At 55.8% G+C, this 18585-nt stretch overlaps 3 protein-coding genes and 1 non-coding gene across 5 annotated transcripts in view; 2 read left to right on the top strand and 2 right to left on the bottom strand.

The window, feature by feature from the left end:
* The window catches only part of STX1A (syntaxin 1A), a 32646-nt gene extending 22653 nt beyond the window's left edge, over positions 1-9993 (top strand). Inside the window, exons 5-10 of the mRNA XM_015880922.2 lie at positions 983-1056; positions 3640-3748; positions 4458-4531; positions 4780-4917; positions 6456-6566; positions 6907-9993. Of these exons, the coding sequence (XP_015736408.1) occupies positions 983-1056; positions 3640-3748; positions 4458-4531; positions 4780-4917; positions 6456-6566; positions 6907-6984 (584 nt within the window). The 3' untranslated portion in view covers positions 6985-9993. The remainder of the gene's footprint in view (positions 1-982; positions 1057-3639; positions 3749-4457; positions 4532-4779; positions 4918-6455; positions 6567-6906) is intronic.
* A 323-nt stretch (positions 9994-10316) lies between these two features.
* Positions 10317-15017, bottom strand: BUD23 (BUD23 rRNA methyltransferase and ribosome maturation factor). 2 transcript variants are annotated; one of them, XM_015880924.2, is made up of 12 exons: positions 14934-14988; positions 14761-14798; positions 14596-14691; positions 14430-14512; positions 14253-14349; positions 13482-13578; positions 13116-13166; positions 12475-12560; positions 12218-12263; positions 11917-11978; positions 10849-10938; positions 10317-10704 (listed from the first exon to the last, which is right to left on the bottom strand). In XM_015880924.2, the coding sequence occupies exons 1-12, from the start codon at positions 14979-14981 to the stop codon at positions 10650-10652; spliced, it is 849 nt and encodes a 282-aa protein (XP_015736410.1). In that variant the 5' UTR covers positions 14982-14988; the 3' UTR covers positions 10317-10649. The 2 variants fall into 2 exon arrangements, with proteins under 2 accessions (XP_015736410.1, XP_015736411.1); XM_015880925.2 differs by lacking the exon at positions 14761-14798 and having other exon boundaries at positions 10332-10704; positions 14934-15017.
* Positions 11288-11424, bottom strand: LOC116654267. Its single transcript, XR_004309363.1, has one exon.
* Positions 15014-17593, top strand: DNAJC30 (DnaJ heat shock protein family (Hsp40) member C30). The gene has a single exon (XM_015880926.2). The coding sequence runs from the start codon at positions 15115-15117 to the stop codon at positions 15721-15723; it is 609 nt and encodes a 202-aa protein (XP_015736412.1). The 5' UTR covers positions 15014-15114; the 3' UTR covers positions 15724-17593.
* The last annotated feature ends 992 nt before the right edge of the window (positions 17594-18585 follow it).

Below are 18585 nucleotides of genomic sequence, written 5' to 3'. Positions count from 1 at the left end.
TCTCCCAACCAACATTCTAAGCAGGTCAGCTTTGCTGATCCTCCTTCTGACTTCACCAAGCACAGAGAACTCCATCATTTCATGGTCACTATGTCCAAGTCAGATTCCAGGCACCACATGCAGCAGTGATGCCCAGCCTCACAGCCAGCACCTCTTGGGTTCTTCCTCTTGGGAATGTGTAACCAACTGCACAAATGACGGGTTTTCAGGCTTTCATGCAAAAAAAGTCCTCTTCCATACCTGTTGTGCTTTGTGGGTTTGTTTTGTTTTGGTTTGTTTTTTTTTTTAAGGGGCTCTAAGAGCCCAAGGAATGGCGGGGCCAGCTCTGGTTCCCCTTCCCTTCCAGAAAAGACTTACCAGTACGTGTTTGCCTTGTTTGCCTGCCAGTCCCTGTGCCTTGTCCCACACCACCTTGTGGCCAGTGCGATCATTGGAAGGAAACAGTCAGGAATGATCAAAAACACCATCTGCTCACAGCGGATTGACTCCTGTAGGAGAGATATTGCTCATGCAGTGGCTAATTCTAATTACTGGCTTCTTGGGAAAATGTGACTTTATTAATTATTGTAAATGTACAGTGTTTGCCAATACCATTCCTTGGGAACAGGGAATGACTGATGGTAAATGCTGAAGAAGGCCGACTGCTGATGAAATGGCAGGGAAATGCTGGCAGGAGGTTTCTTTTAGGGTTTTCAGTAAAATGAAAAGGACAACCCTGTGCGGTGCTGCTGGGCTGTCCCCGTGCAGCTGTCATCCGTAGGGTCCCAGAAGAAGTCTCGAGCTTTGATGTTCTGCAGGGGTGTTTCAGCTCTGAGTTCCCTCCTCTTGCACAGCTGGAGAGCAGCCCTGTGGTCCTTTTTGTTTGGATATGGAAAAGCTCTGAGATCAGAGTCAAGCATTACATCCATTTCTAAAGTCTCTTTGGCAAATAATCCCTTCTCTAACCAGCCTGAAATAATCTGTGTCTTTCTGTCCTGATCAGGTATTGAGCAGAGTATTGAGCAAGAGGAGGGACTGAACAGGTCATCCGCCGACCTGAGGATAAGGAAAACTCAGGTGAGTCTCTGCCCTGGTGGCACTGGATGATGTTCTCGTGGCTTTTTTGGAGGAATGAGGCAAGGTTGTTCCATAAGGTTGTTCCGTGTCCCCCAGGGGGTCTCTCTTGGGACTTGTGCTCCATCAGAAGAGCACAAGTCAGAATCAGAATGATTCTGTGATGGTTCTGTATCCAGTGAGCTTGGCAGTGACTCAAGGATGCTGAGCAGACATGGGTTTCCCACATCCTCCTACTGAAAGATTGGTTTCATGTTTGCCTTTTGTCAGTCCTCGGGGTAAGTTGCGATCACCTCTGTCTTCAGAAGATGATGTAGAGGCAATTTGCAGTGAATTGGTCAGTTCCACACTCAGATGCATCCTGTCTGGTCCCCTGGGTTTGCTTATCACCAGTTGTATTGAGAGTTCCTGGAGTTCACATCACTGTGTGTGGCCAGGCTCACCTCCACTTTGGCTGTGCCATCTGGAGTCAAAGAAATTGTTGGGAACCAGACTGAAACTAATTTTAAATCGCCAGTCTGTGAGGAAAATTTTGCATTGGCTAAACCTCCAAAGGTGTCAAAATTGTCATTTTTGAACTCTTTTCCTGCCATACGCTCAGCAGCAGGCTCTGATCTGTATAGAATGAAGCCCAAGGAAGCCATCCTTCTTCTGAAAGGCGCATTTGTGCGTGGGAGTCAGGACAGGTTGAACTGGAGATCTGATTTAGATGTCTGGTACATGAAGTGCAGTCCTTGTGTAGGTATTTCTGCAGGGAGGGCTTTGCTGGTTTGTGCTGTGAGCAAACTGCTGAATAAAACAAGGAGCTGATTCCCTGTTAGCAGGCTGTAAGTCAGGACTGGCCAGGCATTAAGATTATGGACTTCTAAGCATGAAAGTAATTTTGAGTTCATAACAGAGCGAACGCTGGCATTTATGTTCTTCCAAATGTCAGTGCTTGTTATTGAGAATAGCTTTTGCTTTAATTGCTTTTGCGCTTGGTTTGTGTAGCTGGAGGAAATATTCACCCAGCACGTGGGAGCTGTGCAGCCCTACAGTACAAGGGAGCCCAGGGGGAGGGCTGGGCTGTCCCACAGGAGCCCTCGGGACGAGCACTTCAGAAATGTTCCTTGATGACAGAAACCCTCAAGGACAAGCACAGAATCACAGAGTCTGGGAAAGCCCTCAAATATCATCCAATCCAGCGCCCTACCACCAGTTCTGCCCACTGACCACATCCCTCAGCGCCACATCTGCCTTTTCCTTAAACACCCACAGGGATGGTCACCCCCCCCCCCCCGACCCCATGCAGCCTGTGCCAGTGTCTCACCATTCCTTCTGAGAGGTTTTCCCTCATGCCACCTCGACCCTTCCCTGGTTCTGTCTTCAGCTGAATCAGCTCCATTTCAGAACTCCAGTTAATATTTTCTGTTTAATGAATTTGTTTCAAATGCAAGATCCATTGTGATGTGCTTTTATTCACTCTGAATATTCAGGTGGCTTTTATTTAATGACTATAAGCTGTTTAAAATGCCTTTTCTAGCCCATTTTCATGAAACTCCTTGTTCCTTGAAAATCAGATGCATTCTGTAGACATGTGGGATGCCCATGGGAACAGAAAATAACAATCTGACAAAATAAACACCAAGATAAATAACTTCTTAAGTAAAAGAGAGAGGGTGCGCTGCGCTGCTGAGCAGTAAGGAGTGTCATTCAGCACTCAAGGTGATATCTGGCTTCAGACCAGTGTATGTTGATAGCTTTCAGCAAGATGAGAATGAGCTGGATTTTAGGAAGACCATTTTGAGAAGGCAGACAGAGGGTCTCTTGGACCTGTGTGGGGTTCTGGGCCATGAGCTGGGGGTGATGGCAGCCACTCCAACCATGCCGTGGCACCTGGAGCAGAGGCTGCCTGCTGACGTGGGAGCTGCCCTGGGCTTCTGTGGGAGTTTTGCCAGCAGAGGAGGAATAAGATTGCCTGAGCCTGAGGCTCTGCCATAAATACCGAGCTGCTGCTTGCTGAGAATAGCAGCAAAGCAAAGGCAAATGTGTCTGAAGATGTTTCCGGTGCTGTGCCCAGGGCTGGGGCTGTGTTGGCTCAGGACTCTGAAGGGGATGCAGTGCTGTGTGGAGGCTGCAGGGCACAGGGTGACCTCCACACGGGCAGGCCCTAGCCCAGCCGCTCTGCCTGGCCGTGCCCAGGTGCCCCTGCCCAAGCCTCGTGAGCAGGAGGACTTGGGTAGCATACCTGGGGGCTGCCAGCTCACTGCCCACTCCCAGCAAGGACAGCCTGGTTTGAAAGGTGTTCAGTGATGTTTTGTCTGTCAGCTGTGCTGGCCCTGCTTCCCTACCAGCACATTCCCCATTTATTCTGACAGATCACTACGGTGCTGTCAGACCCATGTGCTGCAGGAGCAGCTGGGGAGGTGGGCGGGTGGTGTTGGGCTTCCAGCTCCATTCAGCTGAGTGCTGGCCATGGGGTTGGCACGGGGCACTGTGCTGAGGCTGCAGATTGTGCATCCCTGTTGTGGTCAGGGCAGCCCCAGCCTGCAGGTGGTGTGCAGGGCACCCAAGGTAGCGACCCCTCTGTCGCTTTTCCCTCTGCAGCACTCAACATTGTCACGCAAGTTCGTGGAGGTGATGTCTGAATACAACGCCACGCAGACTGACTACCGGGAGCGCTGCAAGGGCAGGATCCAGCGGCAGCTGGAGATCAGTGAGTAATGCGGGGCTGTGTGCTGCACCGGCTGCTGGGCCATGGCAGGAGCACACCTGAGAAGCCGTGAAACAAACCTGAAAGGAACCCATTTGTTCAGTGGGGAATCATAGCTGACAAGCGTGAACTGCTAATGAAAAGCCTTTACTCCAGAGCCTGCTGCTCACTGAGCTTGCATTCCCAGCACTGGCAGAGCAGTGCGCATGAAGCCCCTGGGGTCAGCAGCCTGCTCCCGTCCTGCACTGCAGTGTTGTGTCCAGCCCCACATCACCACCGACTCTTTGGTTGTTCTGCAGGGGAGGGATTGCAACTGGGTACGGCCCGTTCAGAGACATTCTAAGAGAGCCCCTGGGCAGTGTGTGGTGGGGGGTGCCATGCCAGACCTCAGCCCTTCCTTGCAGTCTTTCTGTTGGTTTCAGGTGGGCTGGATGCACTCCTGTTCTCCCCTCAATGCGTAGCGTTTGGGCTGGGAGCTCCAGCCAGAGGTGCAGCACCCAGTGTGTGGGTGGAGCTGGCTGTCCTCGTGAGCTTGCCAGGCCAGGGTGGCTGTGCAGTTCCTCCTCTTGGTTTTCTGCTCTCCATCCCATCACTGCCGTCTGTGCTCAGGGAGCTCAGTTCTGCTCCTTGGAGATGGCTGGAGCTGACATAGCCCTGAGTATGGCTACTGGGTCTGTAGCCACTCCCACTGACTCCCGTGTGTTGCTTGCAGCTGGCAGGACCACCACCAGCGAGGAGCTGGAGGACATGCTGGAGAGTGGCAACCCAGCAATCTTCTCCTCTGGGGTAAGTACCACAGGTCAGCCCTGCTCCCAGCCTGCAGCCGTGCCAGCCCCCATCCCTGGGGGAGTTTTCTGGTGGCCCTGCCCCAAGCACTGCCCAACAACAGGGACATGGGCATGTGTAGAGTGTTACTGGGGCCTCTCTGCCCCAGGAGCTGCACTCCTTCCCAGCCTTCCCCTTGTTCCTCCTGGTGCCCCATCCCAGCAGTGAGGGGCTTTGCTGAGCTGTGTGCTGGCCTTGTCTCACCACAGATCATTATGGATTCCAACATCACAAAGCAGGCTCTGAATGAGATCGAGACGCGACACAGTGAGATCATCAAACTGGAGAACAGCATCCGGGAACTGCACGACATGTTCGTGGACATGGCCATGCTGGTGGAGAGCCAGGTAGGGGTGGCTGTGGCTCATGGGGTGCAGTGGGCACAGGGGCGGGCAGCACAGGGTCACCTGCCCCACACAGCCCCCTTCCAGGTGGGCGCTGCAGAGAGAGTGGGGTTCTGTGCGTGGAGTGGGAGGTGTGGGGGTGGCGTAGGAACGCAGCAGGTGTCCGGCATCTGGCTGCACACCAGTCCTTGTCCCTGAAGCCGGGCACCGGCACTGGGGGGTCTTTGTGGGACTGGACCCCACTGCAGAGCCTGGTGAGCCCCAGGCCCATGCTTCCATGTCTCTGCTCACCCCCCTTCTTGCCTGCCATGCTGTCGCGGCCCGAGGAGACATCAGTGCAGGTAAAACCTTGCCTGGCTTTGCCAGTGCTGCATGCTCGGCTCTGCATGTCTGCATTCTGCATGTCTGCGGCTCTTGTGTGGCACTGGGGCCAGCGCAAGGATGTGGGGTGAGGGTGGAGGTCTTTGCATCCTGCCCACAGCACACCCGGCCCTCTGCATCTCTACAGCTCTCCCCCGATGTCTGCAGAGCATTGGGCTGGAGCTGCTAGGCCAGGCCAGGGCAGATTCCCAGGGGCAGGTCACAGGGCAGTGCTGTCTGCCTCTGAGAGGAGGGTATTTATCTTCTGTCTCCCATAACTGGCCCCAGTGTGAGCAGTGTCGATCTGTGCAGGGCTGCCCTCACCTTGTTCAGAGTTGCCAGGTTCTGTGTCCTCACAGTGCCATTACTTTGGGCTCCCTGTGCCTTGTCACCACTGCTGGAAAGCCTGTCTGTCCCCACTACATCCTGATTCTCTATGAGGCCTATGGATGGTGAGTCCCCTGTGGTACACACAGGTGGTTGGAGATGAGGAGTGCCCTTTGGGTGACACAGGGCTCCATGACCATTCCTGACCTTGTGTGCTGCCAGTTACCCATGTGGAAGATGTTGGGATTCAAGCCCCTCCTTGCCCCTGGGAAGCACATCATTGACACATGTAGGTGCTGAAGGGTGTGGGTGGGCTGGCGAGTTCCTGCAGTACTCGGTGCTCCAGACTCACCAGCCTCACTCCAGGAGACTGCTCTTCTGCAGGGTGCTCGTGCAGATCAGAGCAGTCATCTGTGCATGCTCATGGCTTTGTGAGCATCCCAGGTGGTGCTGCGGGTGTGTTCTTGGCTTTTGTCCTCTATCCCTCCTGCTTCTGTGGTGTGCAGCACAATATCAGTACACTTCCATGGTTGTGGTGCTCACCTGGGCCATGACTGGTGCAGCCCCTGGGCTGGACCTGGGCTGGGGAGCCCCTTGACCCTTGCTTGCCACTCTGCTGGCCACACACAGAAGTCCCAGCCCTCCCCGATAAAGCCTGTGGTCTGAGCCCAAACCCCAGGGCTGCCTGGGGTGCCCACTCCCCATGTGCCTGCAGCAGGTGGGTGACGGTCCCTTTCTCCTTTGCAGGGCCAGGGATGGACAGGGCGAAGTCTGCACAGCGCGGGGGAGCAGCGGGGAAGGAAGAAGCTCACATCTGCATGCGTGGGCGGGTGGGCTCTGTCCCTGCTCTGCAGGGTGAGATGATAGACCGCATCGAGTACAATGTGGAACACTCTGTGGACTACGTGGAGCGAGCTGTGTCTGACACCAAAAAGGCGGTGAAGTACCAGAGCAAAGCCAGACGGGTGAGTGGTGATATGGGGCATCTGGCAGGGCTGGGCTGAGCACCCAGACACGGGCAGGCAGCACTGGGGGGCAAGGCTGTGGGGCAGGGCTGCCACATGGGGGGAGGAAAAGGGACAGGGTGGACCCCGAGGGCCAGCCTGGCTGTGGACCTAAGGGAGGTGGAGGCAGTGGAGAAAGGTGGTAGAGCTCTGACCCCAAGCATTGCCCTCTTCTCCAAGCTGAAGGGGAGTCGGGCCCCAAGCTGCCGCTCAGAGCCCAGGGGGCAGGGCAGGCCCCAGCACCCAGCACTCACGGCCCCTTCTCCCCTCTCTCCCTGTTGGCACCGGTACACCTGAGCAGAAGAAGATCATGATCATCATCTGCTGCGTGATCCTGGGCATCGTCATCGCCTCCACCTTCGGCGGCATTTTTGGCTAGACTCCCCCACAGGACTGCTTGTGAGTGACGGCCGGAGCTGCGTGTGTTGTGGGGCCAGAGCAAACCATGCAGCCCCGGAGCCCCTCAGCAGCATTTCAGTTTCTAATGCATGGTTGTTTGTGATGCTGTGTGTGCGGTGCGGTGCATCTGTGTGGAGGGAGTGCCGGCCCCGGGGTGCAGATGGGGTGCAGGGGGTGGTGATGGGCGCGAGGGGGACCTTCAGGGCAACCCGAGCTCTCATCACTGCTCAGCCTGGGAGGCTGCCGGGAGCAGGGGAACGGAGGTAACTTTGGGCACCGTGCTGTGCCAGGAGCCTGTTGGTGACACCCAGAGATGAGACCAATACGGGGTGTTATAGGCTCCTCAGGAGCACAGAGCCCAGTCAGCCTCCCCTCAGCTTCTCCCATCACCTCCAGCCAAAGCTCTCATGTCTGTCAGCCGCATCTGTGCTTGCAAACCACTTTCATTAGGCTGCTTCTACTACAGGGCGCTTCCCAGGGCTGTGCTCTGCCAGGCCCTCCATCCCCACCACCCACTGCAGGTGCTCGTTGCTGCTGCTGGGTGTGCTGCTGCTGCCTGTGGGTGCTGCGCGGTGGGTTGCTCTGTTCCAGCCCTGCCCAATGGAGCAGCGTGGGGTGAGGAGCTGCTGCTCAGGTCCGTTGCTGAAGCCTGGGGATGGAAACAGCTCAGTGGGGATGGGCTCAGTGCTGCAGCCCAGCACCGGGCTGGCAGAGCAAAAGGTCACAGGGACTTCTGAGCTCTGGCACATGGTGACCCTGGCTTTTACCACCCCCAGGCCTGGGCTCTGGTTGTCAGAGTTTGGGGATAACTCTTGACACCCACAGCCCTGGTTGGGCTCATTGGGAGCCAGGCTGTGCCCAGCACAGCACCTCCACACAGGGCCCTCAGGCTGGGGGTTGGAGGCAGGAGGGCTTGCTCCTGTCACAGTCCCAGGGAGCAGCCTTTGTTGCATCCACCCCCACAAACTAGGAGCAGCCTTCCTCCTCCTCCTCCTTCTCCTCCTCCTCCGTGCCACCAGCTCCTGAGCAGGGCAGTGCCTGACTGCTCCTTCCAGCTCTGCCACATCTTAGCATCTGCCTGCCACCTGAGCCTGCTGCAGCAGAGGGGTCTGCATTGCCACTGGGCTGTCGTCCCTGTGCTCCTGCCTCAGGACAGTTGCAGGGCTCTGTTCCTCAGGAGGCTGCTGTGCTGTGGCTTGCCCACAAAGTGCCAAAGCACCGTGGAGGAGCTCCAGCAGGGCAGATGCCTGGTGCCAAGCTTGCCGTCATGCACTGGGGCAGAGGTTGGACGTGAGCCCAGGCACTGATAGCAGAAAAGGGGCTCTGGCAGCACACACAGCTACAGGCAGAATGCTGTTTCCCCAATCTAACCAGGGCCAGATGAGTGCACCAGCCTCTGCATTTCCCAAGGGCTGAGGGGTTCAAGCTGCACGGCAGGGTAAGGGCAGGCCTTGCTGGAGCTGAGCCCTGCTCCCACCCACCTCCGTCCTGTCTGGTGCTGCAGTGCTGGCACCAGCCTTGTGCAGCGTGCTCAGATGGAGGGTGCAGGCCATTGGCTATTGCTAGGACACAGCGCTCCCTGCCACCATTACCAAAGGTCCCACCACATGTCCCCTGCTTGCATTTGGCTGTTGATAGGGATTGTGTCCAGCCTGACTCCCCATGCTGCCCAGTCCAAGCCCCCAGCAGTTGTAGCTAGCTGTCAGACCATCCAAGACTGGAGCCCCCTTCATTCACAGCCCTGTGGTAACTGGAGTGAGCTCTAGTGCTGCACCCTGCATGGACATGAGGGTCTGGGGCACTGGGATTGTTGCCGGCTGGGTGTGACGCTCCCCTCCAGGATGGGAGTTGGGCATGGGAACAGCCCTTGCTTTGTAGGCATGTCTGGCCATGGGGGACAGAGCTGGGGCTGATGTGCAAGTGCCTGCTCCTGCAGTTGCACTCTGCCCTGTCGAGCGAGGGAGAGCACCGGGCCCACCATGGGAAGCAATAACACTACTGCTGGTAATGCTGCTCCTAGGCAGGCAGGCAGGCAAGAAAGTTCATCTCAGGCTCCCCCGCAGCAATGCCCACTGCTTGCACAAGGGGATACTTTTCTTCCAACAAGTGGTTCCTCTGGCACAAGTTCACGTGACATCAGGGCTGCAGCCAGCCCCAGTAAAGGCACAGGGCTCAGAGTAGTGCTGGGGGGAACTGACACTTGTTCCTTGTGGGTGCTGCCACTGCCAGCAGCGGAGCCGTGATTCTGCCACTGGCACTTCACAGGGTTCGTGCAGGCAGCAGTGGCTGCAGGCTCTGACATGAGGGAGGCAGAGAAGCACACTGCCATTGCTGCCCCGCAGGCTGTCTCGCACTGCCCTCACTGTGAGAGGAGGGTGTTTTGGTGCAATAATTACCCCTGCACTACGGGAAGCCCTGTTCAGTTCCTTTTTACCTGCCTGTCATTGCATGTACAGACCAAATCACCAACAGTGTAGTTGTGCTTTTGGGGAAACATTTCACTTTTTCTTTCTATCCTCCAACCTCATCCCACTTGTCCTTTGGATTCCACCAACTCTGTTCCAAGTGCCACCTGCCCTCCCAGCGCCGGGAGCATGTCGATGCAGTATTTACGAGCGGTGTGGGGCACACACAGCTTGCACTTGAACTGAGGATTGTTTTGGTTTGGTTTCTTTAAGTTTTGGGGTTTTTTTTTGTTTTTTTTTTTGTTTTTTTAGTAAGTAATGTACTTGAAGGCTTTCCGAGCCCCCTGTGGAGTTGTACTGTTGCTGTACTGTGAGCTAAGTGTCCTTGTTTTCTATGTGGATCTTGACCCTGGCTTGCTCTGTCTCACTGGGCTGGATGACACTGTATTGTTGCCTCTTATCTCCTTCATCCTTTCCCCTCTTTCCCACTCTGCTGGCCTGCCTTTCTTCTCCCAAAAGCTTTGGGTGCAAAACAGCTTCCCATTTTGTGGAATTTTTATGTAGAATAAACATTTCTAACTGTATAGCTCTGGCTGGCACCTCTGTTCTGTTAAAGGGGAAGGGTGGAGGTGACAGGGAGCAGGGACTTGGGCAGGGAGACTCTAACACCCCCAGAGCAGTAACACAGATGGGTGTTCCTGATGTGAAGAACATGAAAGAGGAGCCACCACAGAAGAGCTCAAGTAACAGTCGTACCCACCTGCCCAGAAGATCTGCACTCATTGGACACACACCTCTAACACTGTCTGGCTACCTCCTTGCATGCAGAGGGGAAGCTGGCAGGGAACCAGCTACTCTATTGCCCACCTCAGTGCTCCCCTGCACTGACATGACACAGGAGACCAGCAAATCTTTAAACTTGTTGACTGTTTAGAGAAGAATCTGCATATAATGTTCTGGGTTTGCCTGAAGCTCCAGATGGCTCAGTGCCCTGTTGAGAATATAAGCAATGTCCTGGCAGACTCCAAGTGGCCAGTATGTGCTGCTCTCCCTTCATGAAGAAAACAGCTGGAAGCTTTGTAGTTAGCAGTTTGGCTGCACCTGAGCCAGACTTTTGCTGAGACAGGTCACTATGGCTCCTGCAAGTCCCAAGCCTAGGAAGCCCATCAGGGCTATCCACAAGAGCCTCACTACAAGAGGCCAACACACAGTCTTCCATGTCAGCAGTGTCCACAGCAATTCAGAACTGAGGGCGGCGCTTCCGACCTGTGTATTTTGTATCTGCCCGCACTTCCCTGGGGAGAAAACCAAAGAGCAATTCAGTGTGATCCACAGGTCACTCTGGGACAGGAAGGGAAGATAGTTCATGGCAGGAGGCCTAAGTGGGTGACGGGCCAGCACTGTCAGCCGCAGCTGAGGCAGGACCCAGCTAAACTTACTTGCCCTGTCGTCGCCTGCGTTCTTTCTTCTCAAGAATCCAGTCCCGGCTTTTCTTCACAGACTTGCCCTTGGCATTTCTGAATCGCATCCTATGGGGAGAGCAGACAGCAGCTAGGGAGGACCTGGGGTGCAGGCACACTTCTGTGCTCCGGAGGATTTCCACAGTCCAGGCCCAGACACTGCTGCAGGAGGGAGGCTGCCACCACCCCCGGCTCTGAGCAGAGACACCTACCCTTCACAGCTGCAGATGGCCAGCACTCCCATGTGCTGTATCTGACACCTGACATGCTGAGCTCTGGGATTTCACAGGCTCAAGCAAAGCCACCATTGTCTGCTCTGCTCTGAATACAGCAAAGGCCCCAGTTTCCCAACAAGTTTTCTGCTCTGCTACAGCCTTACGAGATGAGGTACCCTCTGAACTGAGTGAGCAGAGCACAGCAGTGTAAGAGGCAGGAAAACATGACAACCACTGGCTCCTGGCAGCCACGACGACTTTCCTCTGGGTTTTGATCTCTGTCTCTTCCCACTGGCTGCAGGAGGGGCTCCTCCTTGCAGCACTACCATGGGAAGAGACCTGGCCAGAAGGAAAAAACACCCAAGCTGCTGCTGTGTAATCACAGCAAAAGAAAATTCACTGAGGAAGAAATGGAATATAAGACTTCAGACATAGCTCTCCCATCAAGAAAAGCAATGCTTGGCATAAGCCAGCACTGTAAACAACCCCCCTCCCACCATCACTGGCCTATGCTACAGCACTAAGCACCAGACAGAAGTGCACCTCCAACTAATTGCTCAGTTGCAGTTTCACAGCGAGCATCAAGGACAGTTCCCTGACAGCACTGCAAAGCTCTCTAGTCAAAGCAGCTTCTCCTGCTTATTTCCTGAAGGGCACTGTCATGGTCTTCAGCATGACAGAGCAGTGCCCATCTGGGCTGCAGAGCTGTCCCAGTGCCCCCATTCCCTCCCTCCAGCCGCTTCACGCATGGCAGCACTGCGGTTCTCAGCCAGCAAAACTGAGTGCTTACACCCCCTGGTACTTGGGGACAACTTCACTAAACAGATAATACCTCTCATTGGTGAATTTTGCCTGATGTATCTCTTCTCCATCAGCACACTCAGTACCGAGGCCCTGAAAAACAAAATTGAGACCTTTCATCTGGAGAAGACAGAGCCAACGGTCACTGCCATCTAGTTACAGGGAGCAGTGCTTTATCAGGAGAAGGACTGTGGCAGAAGCAATCTGATCTCCCAGAAATTGTGGCAAAGAAACATGAATAAAGCTGTATCTGCATACATGGGGCTGCCTCCTGCCCATAGCTCTTTCACATCAGCTGGCAGCCATTTCTGCTGCTTGGTTGAGTTCCTTACCTTTGGTAACGTGCCAGATGCCCCAACAAAGAGACAGAGGAAGAACCTGAAAGAACAAGAGTGAGGATTGTGAAGCCAAAAGTCAACATGAGATTCCCAGTTCTGAAGCAAGACTGTCAGCTTTTATAATACAGTCAGATCCAAGCTGTCACCTCCATCCAGGACTGTATCCTGGGAGAAAGGAAGCAGCTCACAATAATAGCTGCTTAAGTTATGTGTATGCTATATGCCCATAAACACAGAGATACAGGACTCACTTTTTGGCTTTGGCACTGTTGGGGTAGTCTACGACCATTCCACCAGTAAAGCCAGCTCTCATGGCTTGGGCTGTGATGAGCTCCAGCTGAAAAAGGTGCATGAACAAAAGACATTTATTTAGCAGTCATCACCAGTGATGCCCAGCCCTGTATGGTCAAACACAGCTGACTGTGTGTGCCAAAAACAGGTCAGCCCTGCTCCTGTTAAATCCTGTCCCAAGCACTCTGCTCTGTGGTAGAATCCAAACAAATGCCTGCAGCATTTCCTTAGTTCCCCCTGCTCTGCAGCCTACCCTGGAAGAGCAGACTCTCAGAGAGGGATACAGGGAGGGATTTTCCAGCCCTGGGAAACTACAGTACAGCACCAATGACTACAGCCCAGTCTTCAAACCCATCACACAAAGAAACACAGCACAGCAGCTGTAGATCACGTCCTGTGAATTCCTTGGATTTTAAGGCTCAGCCCAAGACCAACTGTGAACAGGGGAAAGGACGTAAGGCATTCTCCTTATTGTTTGGTTTTTTTCCCCTCTAGTTCTTACAGAACTTTACAGGTAGGAAGAAGGATGTAGACTAAGACCCACTGTGGAAAAACACAATGCATACTGAGCCTTAAACATGCATTAGCTTCTCTGCTGTACCTGTTCTGAGTTCTCAGGGTACAGCTGCAGCACAGCTCGGGATCCTCGGGCCTACGGGAAATCAGGTTAGTCACAAGCATGGCTTAGAACAGGCTTCCCCTCTTGTTGCCCAGTCCGCACCCCCAGGAAGGTCCCTGGAGAACTTTCCCAGGAGAGCAGCTCCAATGGAAGAGCTGGAGTCGCCAGAGCACAGCAAGGCACAGGGCTAGCAGCAGGGACTGCAAGACAGCCACTGTGCAAACAGGGAAGCGGTTAAGAAATAGGTGCTGTAGCTAATACTACATTTCAGTTACTCAGAGTCTTGCTACAAGGCACAGGAGGGGATACCAAAATGGGCTGAGGGCTGAATGAGAGCATGACACTTACCAAGGCAGTATAAAGAGTTGAAAAGAACCGATAAAGGCGTTTTGGAGGACTGTGTGACTTCTTGTCAGCATTACAAAGCCACTGCACTGCAGAAATACTGCAAAAGAAATCAAAATCCAAAGGACACTGAGCCATCATCCCACCTCCCTTTGAGCGCTCTTTTAGTACTGAGCATGTGCTTAGCTTCAGAGAAAATTATTCATTTTTCTCCATATAACCTTGCCTTGTTTTGCAGTAAGGGCACTACAGAGACTCACTAAGTCATGCCACAAGCCAACCTGGTGCAGCAGTTACTCAAGCACAACAGGAACATCAGACCTCTCCTCTAAGCCGTGCACTCCAATAATAAAGTGCTTCGTTGTGGCCATTGCATAGCTCATAAGCAGCCACACAGGTTTTGCCAGTGACCCAGGCACAAAGCTTAGTAACAGAGAGCCCCTGCTCCTTCCCAGTTATTCTAAAAAGCATTCTCTAACAAAGCCCCCAAACCAACCAGTGAACCTTCACTCAGCTGTGAGGCCAGTCCCTCCATCAATACTGAAATGCTTTGGTGCGCATCTCAACTCACCTGGAAGTACACAGCCTTTCCTTTATCCAGCCCGATCATCCTCCTGCCACAAAAACGTCAGACAGCCCAAAGAGCTGCAGACTGCTCGTACCAGCAGGGAGAGTCACACTCCCCTTTTACACAACACGAGCACACTGCACACACTGCAGAAGGCAACTGTTACACAGAGTATCAGGAGAGCTCGTTCAGGGGCTCAGACTCACCTGATGCAGCCATCAAACGATCCGGGCCTAAAGGGGACGCCATGGCCCATATCTGCGAGGAGCAGGTCTCCTTCCACCTCCCTCTCCACAGCCACATCTGTGCGGGGATTGCGGGGCTCAGCGCGGGGCTCAGCGCTCCCTGCAGAGCGAGCGGCGCGGCGGGACGCTCACACTCACCCAACATGGCGCGGCTGATGTCCAGCCCGACCCAGCAGTGCCCCTCGTCGGAGATGTGCTCCCCGCTCAGCCCGGAGCCGCAGCTGCAGACGGGAGGGGACGGTTCACGGCGTCCTCGTGGGACGACCTCCCCCCCCCGCCCGTGGCGCCCCCCATGGCCGCTCACCCCACGTCCAGCAGGAGGCACGGCCGCCCCTCGGGCAGCGCCAGCAGCTCCACGGCCCGCGCCGCCATCTGCGCCTGGATCTCGGCCACGCGGGAGCTGCGGGAGGAAGGCGGCGGGTCAGAGCGGCACTAAGGCAACGGGCCCCCGGCCCCCGACCCGCCGTACTTCTGAGTGTACTTCCGCGCCTCCGTCTCATCGTAGAACTGCAACGACAGAAGGAGCGGGGGAGCGCGGCGTGAGCGCGGCCCCGACTCGGACAGCACGGACAGCTCGGACAGCCCAGCCCAGCCCGCCCCTCCCCGCTCCGCCCGTCCCGTCCCGTCCCGCTCCGCCCGTACCAGCTCTGGGGGCCCGCGATGCTCCGGCCGCCGCCCGCTGCCCGCCATGCTGCAAGGTGACGTCACCACCGGACACCACGTGCACGCCGAGTGACCGAGCAGCTCCAGAGTGACGTCACGGTCCGTCGCGTCCAAGTGACGTCACGCCGCGGGCAAGATGGCGGCGCCCTGTCGCTGAGCGATGGGTCGGTTGGCGCTGGGCCTGCGGCGCCTCCTGCTCCCGGGACCGGGGCTGGGCGCGGCCCCGCGCTGCGGCGGCAGCTCCGGGAGCGGCGAGGCCCCGCGCCGCACGCTGTACGAGGTGCTGGGCGTCCCGCCCACCGCCACGGCGGCGCAGATCAAGGCGGCGTATTACCAGCAGTCCTTCCGCTTCCACCCGGACCGCAACGCGGGCAGCGCGGCCGCCGCGGAGCGATTCGCCGCCGTGAGCGAGGCCTACCGCGTGCTGGGCAGCGCCGCGCTGCGCCGCAAGTACGACCGGGGCGCCCTGAGCCGCGACGAGCTGAGCGGCGCCCCCCGACCTTCGGGCCGCGATCCCGCGCCGCCGCCCCCCGCCCGCGCGCCCGCCGCACGCGGTCACAGCGCGACGCCGCCCTTCGACTTCGACGCGTTCTACCGCGCGCACTACGGGGCGCAGCTGCAGCGGGAGCGGGCGCTGCGGGAGCGGCGGGAGCGGCTGCGCCTGTTCCGGGAGGAGGCCGCGGCCCAGGGACGACTGCGGCTCCTGACGGAGCTCACGGCCGGGCTGCTCGTCGTTCTGGGCTTCGCGATGCTCTACGGCTTCAAGTAGCGGCGGCCCGACACGGTGCTGGCGGCCCTGGGACGGTGCGGGATCCGTGCGGGATCGGTACAAGGCCTCAGCGTCGCTTCTGGAGCCGCGTGTGCCCGCAGCGTGGCCGTGTGTTACCGCACCCACAGCAGCGCTGCCGTGAGCCCCTTCTGTCTGCAGACCCACACGAGGCGCCCGGCAGGGACACGGGCTCCACTTTGTGACCTCTGACATCTCCTCCATTGGCACCGCGCTGTGACTCCGCTGGGAACCACATTTCTGTTCTGCTGAGCCGTGATTAAATAGTTACCAACTGTTTGTGTGCTGCACGTGTTCCTGGAGATGCTCTCGCTGATGTTAAGTAATGTCTCTCTGTGGGTTCCATTAATCCCAAGCTTGCCGCCTTTGTGCTGTCACCCTTAGTGCATTTTTGGAGCGTTGGTCTCCAAACTGCACCATGACCCTGTGTCCCTGTGTGGGCCCTGCCTCACGCTGTGCTGAGCACACACCTCTCAGTTCCAGCAGTCTGAAAGAATGGAATGTGGGCCCTGGCTGCCTGTGTTCCCACCATCACCTGGAGGTGCTGCCCCAGGCACCTCACTGTAGAGCAGCCCGCCTTGGCGAGGCCTTACTGGGAGCTTTGCACAAGACTGTCTCGTACAGCCATTGTGGCTGGGAGCGGTACACGTTTGTCAGTGGCATTATTTGTGTTTGACGTGCCTCTAAGCACCTTTTGCACATAGGAGTATTTGACTAATTAAGTACTGAAGTGATTCAGGAACTGAAGAAGATTGTATCTAAGAGTGCCTGTCTTGGGTGAAGGTTTCATCTCTGCCACATGGTGCTGCTGGCAGAGAGAGAAGCTTGCTGGAGCCCTGTGTTGCAACACCTGGAGTGCCAAGGATGACATCTGTGGTACTTTGCACTGTGTTTGCTGGGTTGGACTGTGTGAAAACCATGCCCTTCCCTCGCTGCTGTGACACTGGGTTGTGATTTCTCCTAATACAAACCAAAGCAAACACCTCATGTTTTTCAGTGGTGGAATTCTGTGATACTGAGCTGAGCCCAAGGCAGTGGCAGGGCAGAGTGCAGTGTGTACTGGTAGGTGGTACATGCTGCTACAGGAGAGTCTCCTGTCTCTTCTGGAAAGTATTGTACCACTTCCAGCTGCAGAGGCTGCTGTGTGTTTGGGCACATTTAGTGCAGGAGAAGAGAGGGCTTTCCAGGATCCTCTGTTGTTGTTGTTGAGATTATAGTCCTGAAATGTTGGTATGTGAAGAGCTGGGGGAGCCTGGCATTCAAAAGCACTGGTTATAGAGTGGGAACATCTAGAGCTGTGGCTCTGTGCCAGCACACCCATGTACTTTCGTGCTGTAAGCCATGTCCCTTACTGCCCCCAGAGGTGGCTTCCCAGGAAGAGCTTGGCCAGCAGCATTCTCTCACAGGCTGGAAGAGCTCTGTGCAGCCATGAGAAGCAGTGGGTATCGTACAGGAGCATCTCTAGTTCCTGGTTTTGTGATTTGCTGTTTTTTAAGGCTGTCGTGCCAAACACAAGTTGTCTTCTGTGTTGATCTCTCTGTATGTGCTGCTCTGTATGGCTCAGGCCATACATGGGTCGGATGTAGTGCAGCCTGGAGCAGGAGAAGCTGAGCGCTGTGCTCCTGGCACTGCTCTGGTCCCTGGGACTGGGACAGGGAAGCTCCCGTGAGACATCTGGCTTTCCCAATCTGTGCCTGTGTCTGAAATCAAGGCACTAAAGCTGGGCTCATCAATGTGCCTTACCATGGTGGTGAGGGTCATTCATATTTCTGGTTCTTCCTGTTCCTCTTCAGATCTCTGTGACACATCCTGAGCATTAAAATTATCCATCAATAAACTAGTGATGAACTGACATGTCTTTCTTTTGACGGGCTTGAGTGGTAAATATTCTTTGTACATGCTGGAAAATGGAGGGTGGGAGGTGGGTTGGTGTTCACTCAGTGACCACAGTAGCCTGAAGACGATGCTTGTGGGAGGGTGCCTTTTTTACCCTGAGACCCATTGAAGAGGCTGGACATGCAGCTGCAGTCACTGGGAGTGGGTGGGGTGGCTTCTGTGGGCAGACTTCACTCCTGCTGCTACAAACCCACTCAGTGCTGCCGCTGGAGTACAAGGGCAGTACAAGGGCTGTGCTGTGACATCTGGGAGAGCTGAGCAAATGCTCCGCGGTGCTGCTGGGTTTGGTCAGAGGAGGGGAAGCGCGGCATGCAGAGTATGGGGGGGGTTCTTCCCATTAGCTGGTATAGTGCTATTTTTTGCTACTCTGTATAGAGTGTGCACTTCCATTACAATGAGACACTGTAACACCCCAAAAGTAACATCCCTGTGTCTGCATGTTACCAGCTCTGTACTAACAGGAAGAAAAGTATCACCTCTGTGTTGCTCAGGCGGAGCGGTCAGCTGCTGCGGGACAGACGGCAGGAAATCAGGTGCCTGGAAGTTGGAGCTCGCCCAGATTCACAGACCAGCTGCCAGCTCCCAGCACACCCCGACACCTGCAGCCAGAGGGGGCACCGGGGCTCACGAGCTGCCTGCAGTGCTGGCTGCCCTCCCCCAGCCCAGTCATGGGCTGCTCTCCCTGGCTGTGGATGAGTGGTGTGCGGTTGTAGGGGCTCCGTGTCTCCTCAGGACCTCATCCACCATCTGGAGAAGCTGGGAAGGAACAGGCACCTGCCTGTGAGCAGAGCCAGAGGGAGCTGCAGGCTGGGTGAGCAGGGCCTGAGCAGCAGCAAGGGGACTGTGGGACCCTGGGACAGCCCCAGCCCTGCTTTGCTCTGGGCTCCCTAGACAGAGTGCTGCCCCCAGCCCTGCTGCAGTGGGTCCTGGTACAAGGTCCCAGGACAG

The sequence above is a fragment of the Coturnix japonica genome, chromosome 19 (genome assembly GCF_001577835.2).
Source record: "Coturnix japonica isolate 7356 chromosome 19, Coturnix japonica 2.1, whole genome shotgun sequence".
Classification (NCBI taxonomy): Eukaryota; Metazoa; Chordata; class Aves; order Galliformes; family Phasianidae; genus Coturnix; species Coturnix japonica.
The sequence above is the reverse complement of the archived record's forward strand: the minus strand, read 5'-3'. Positions and strand labels throughout refer to the sequence as shown.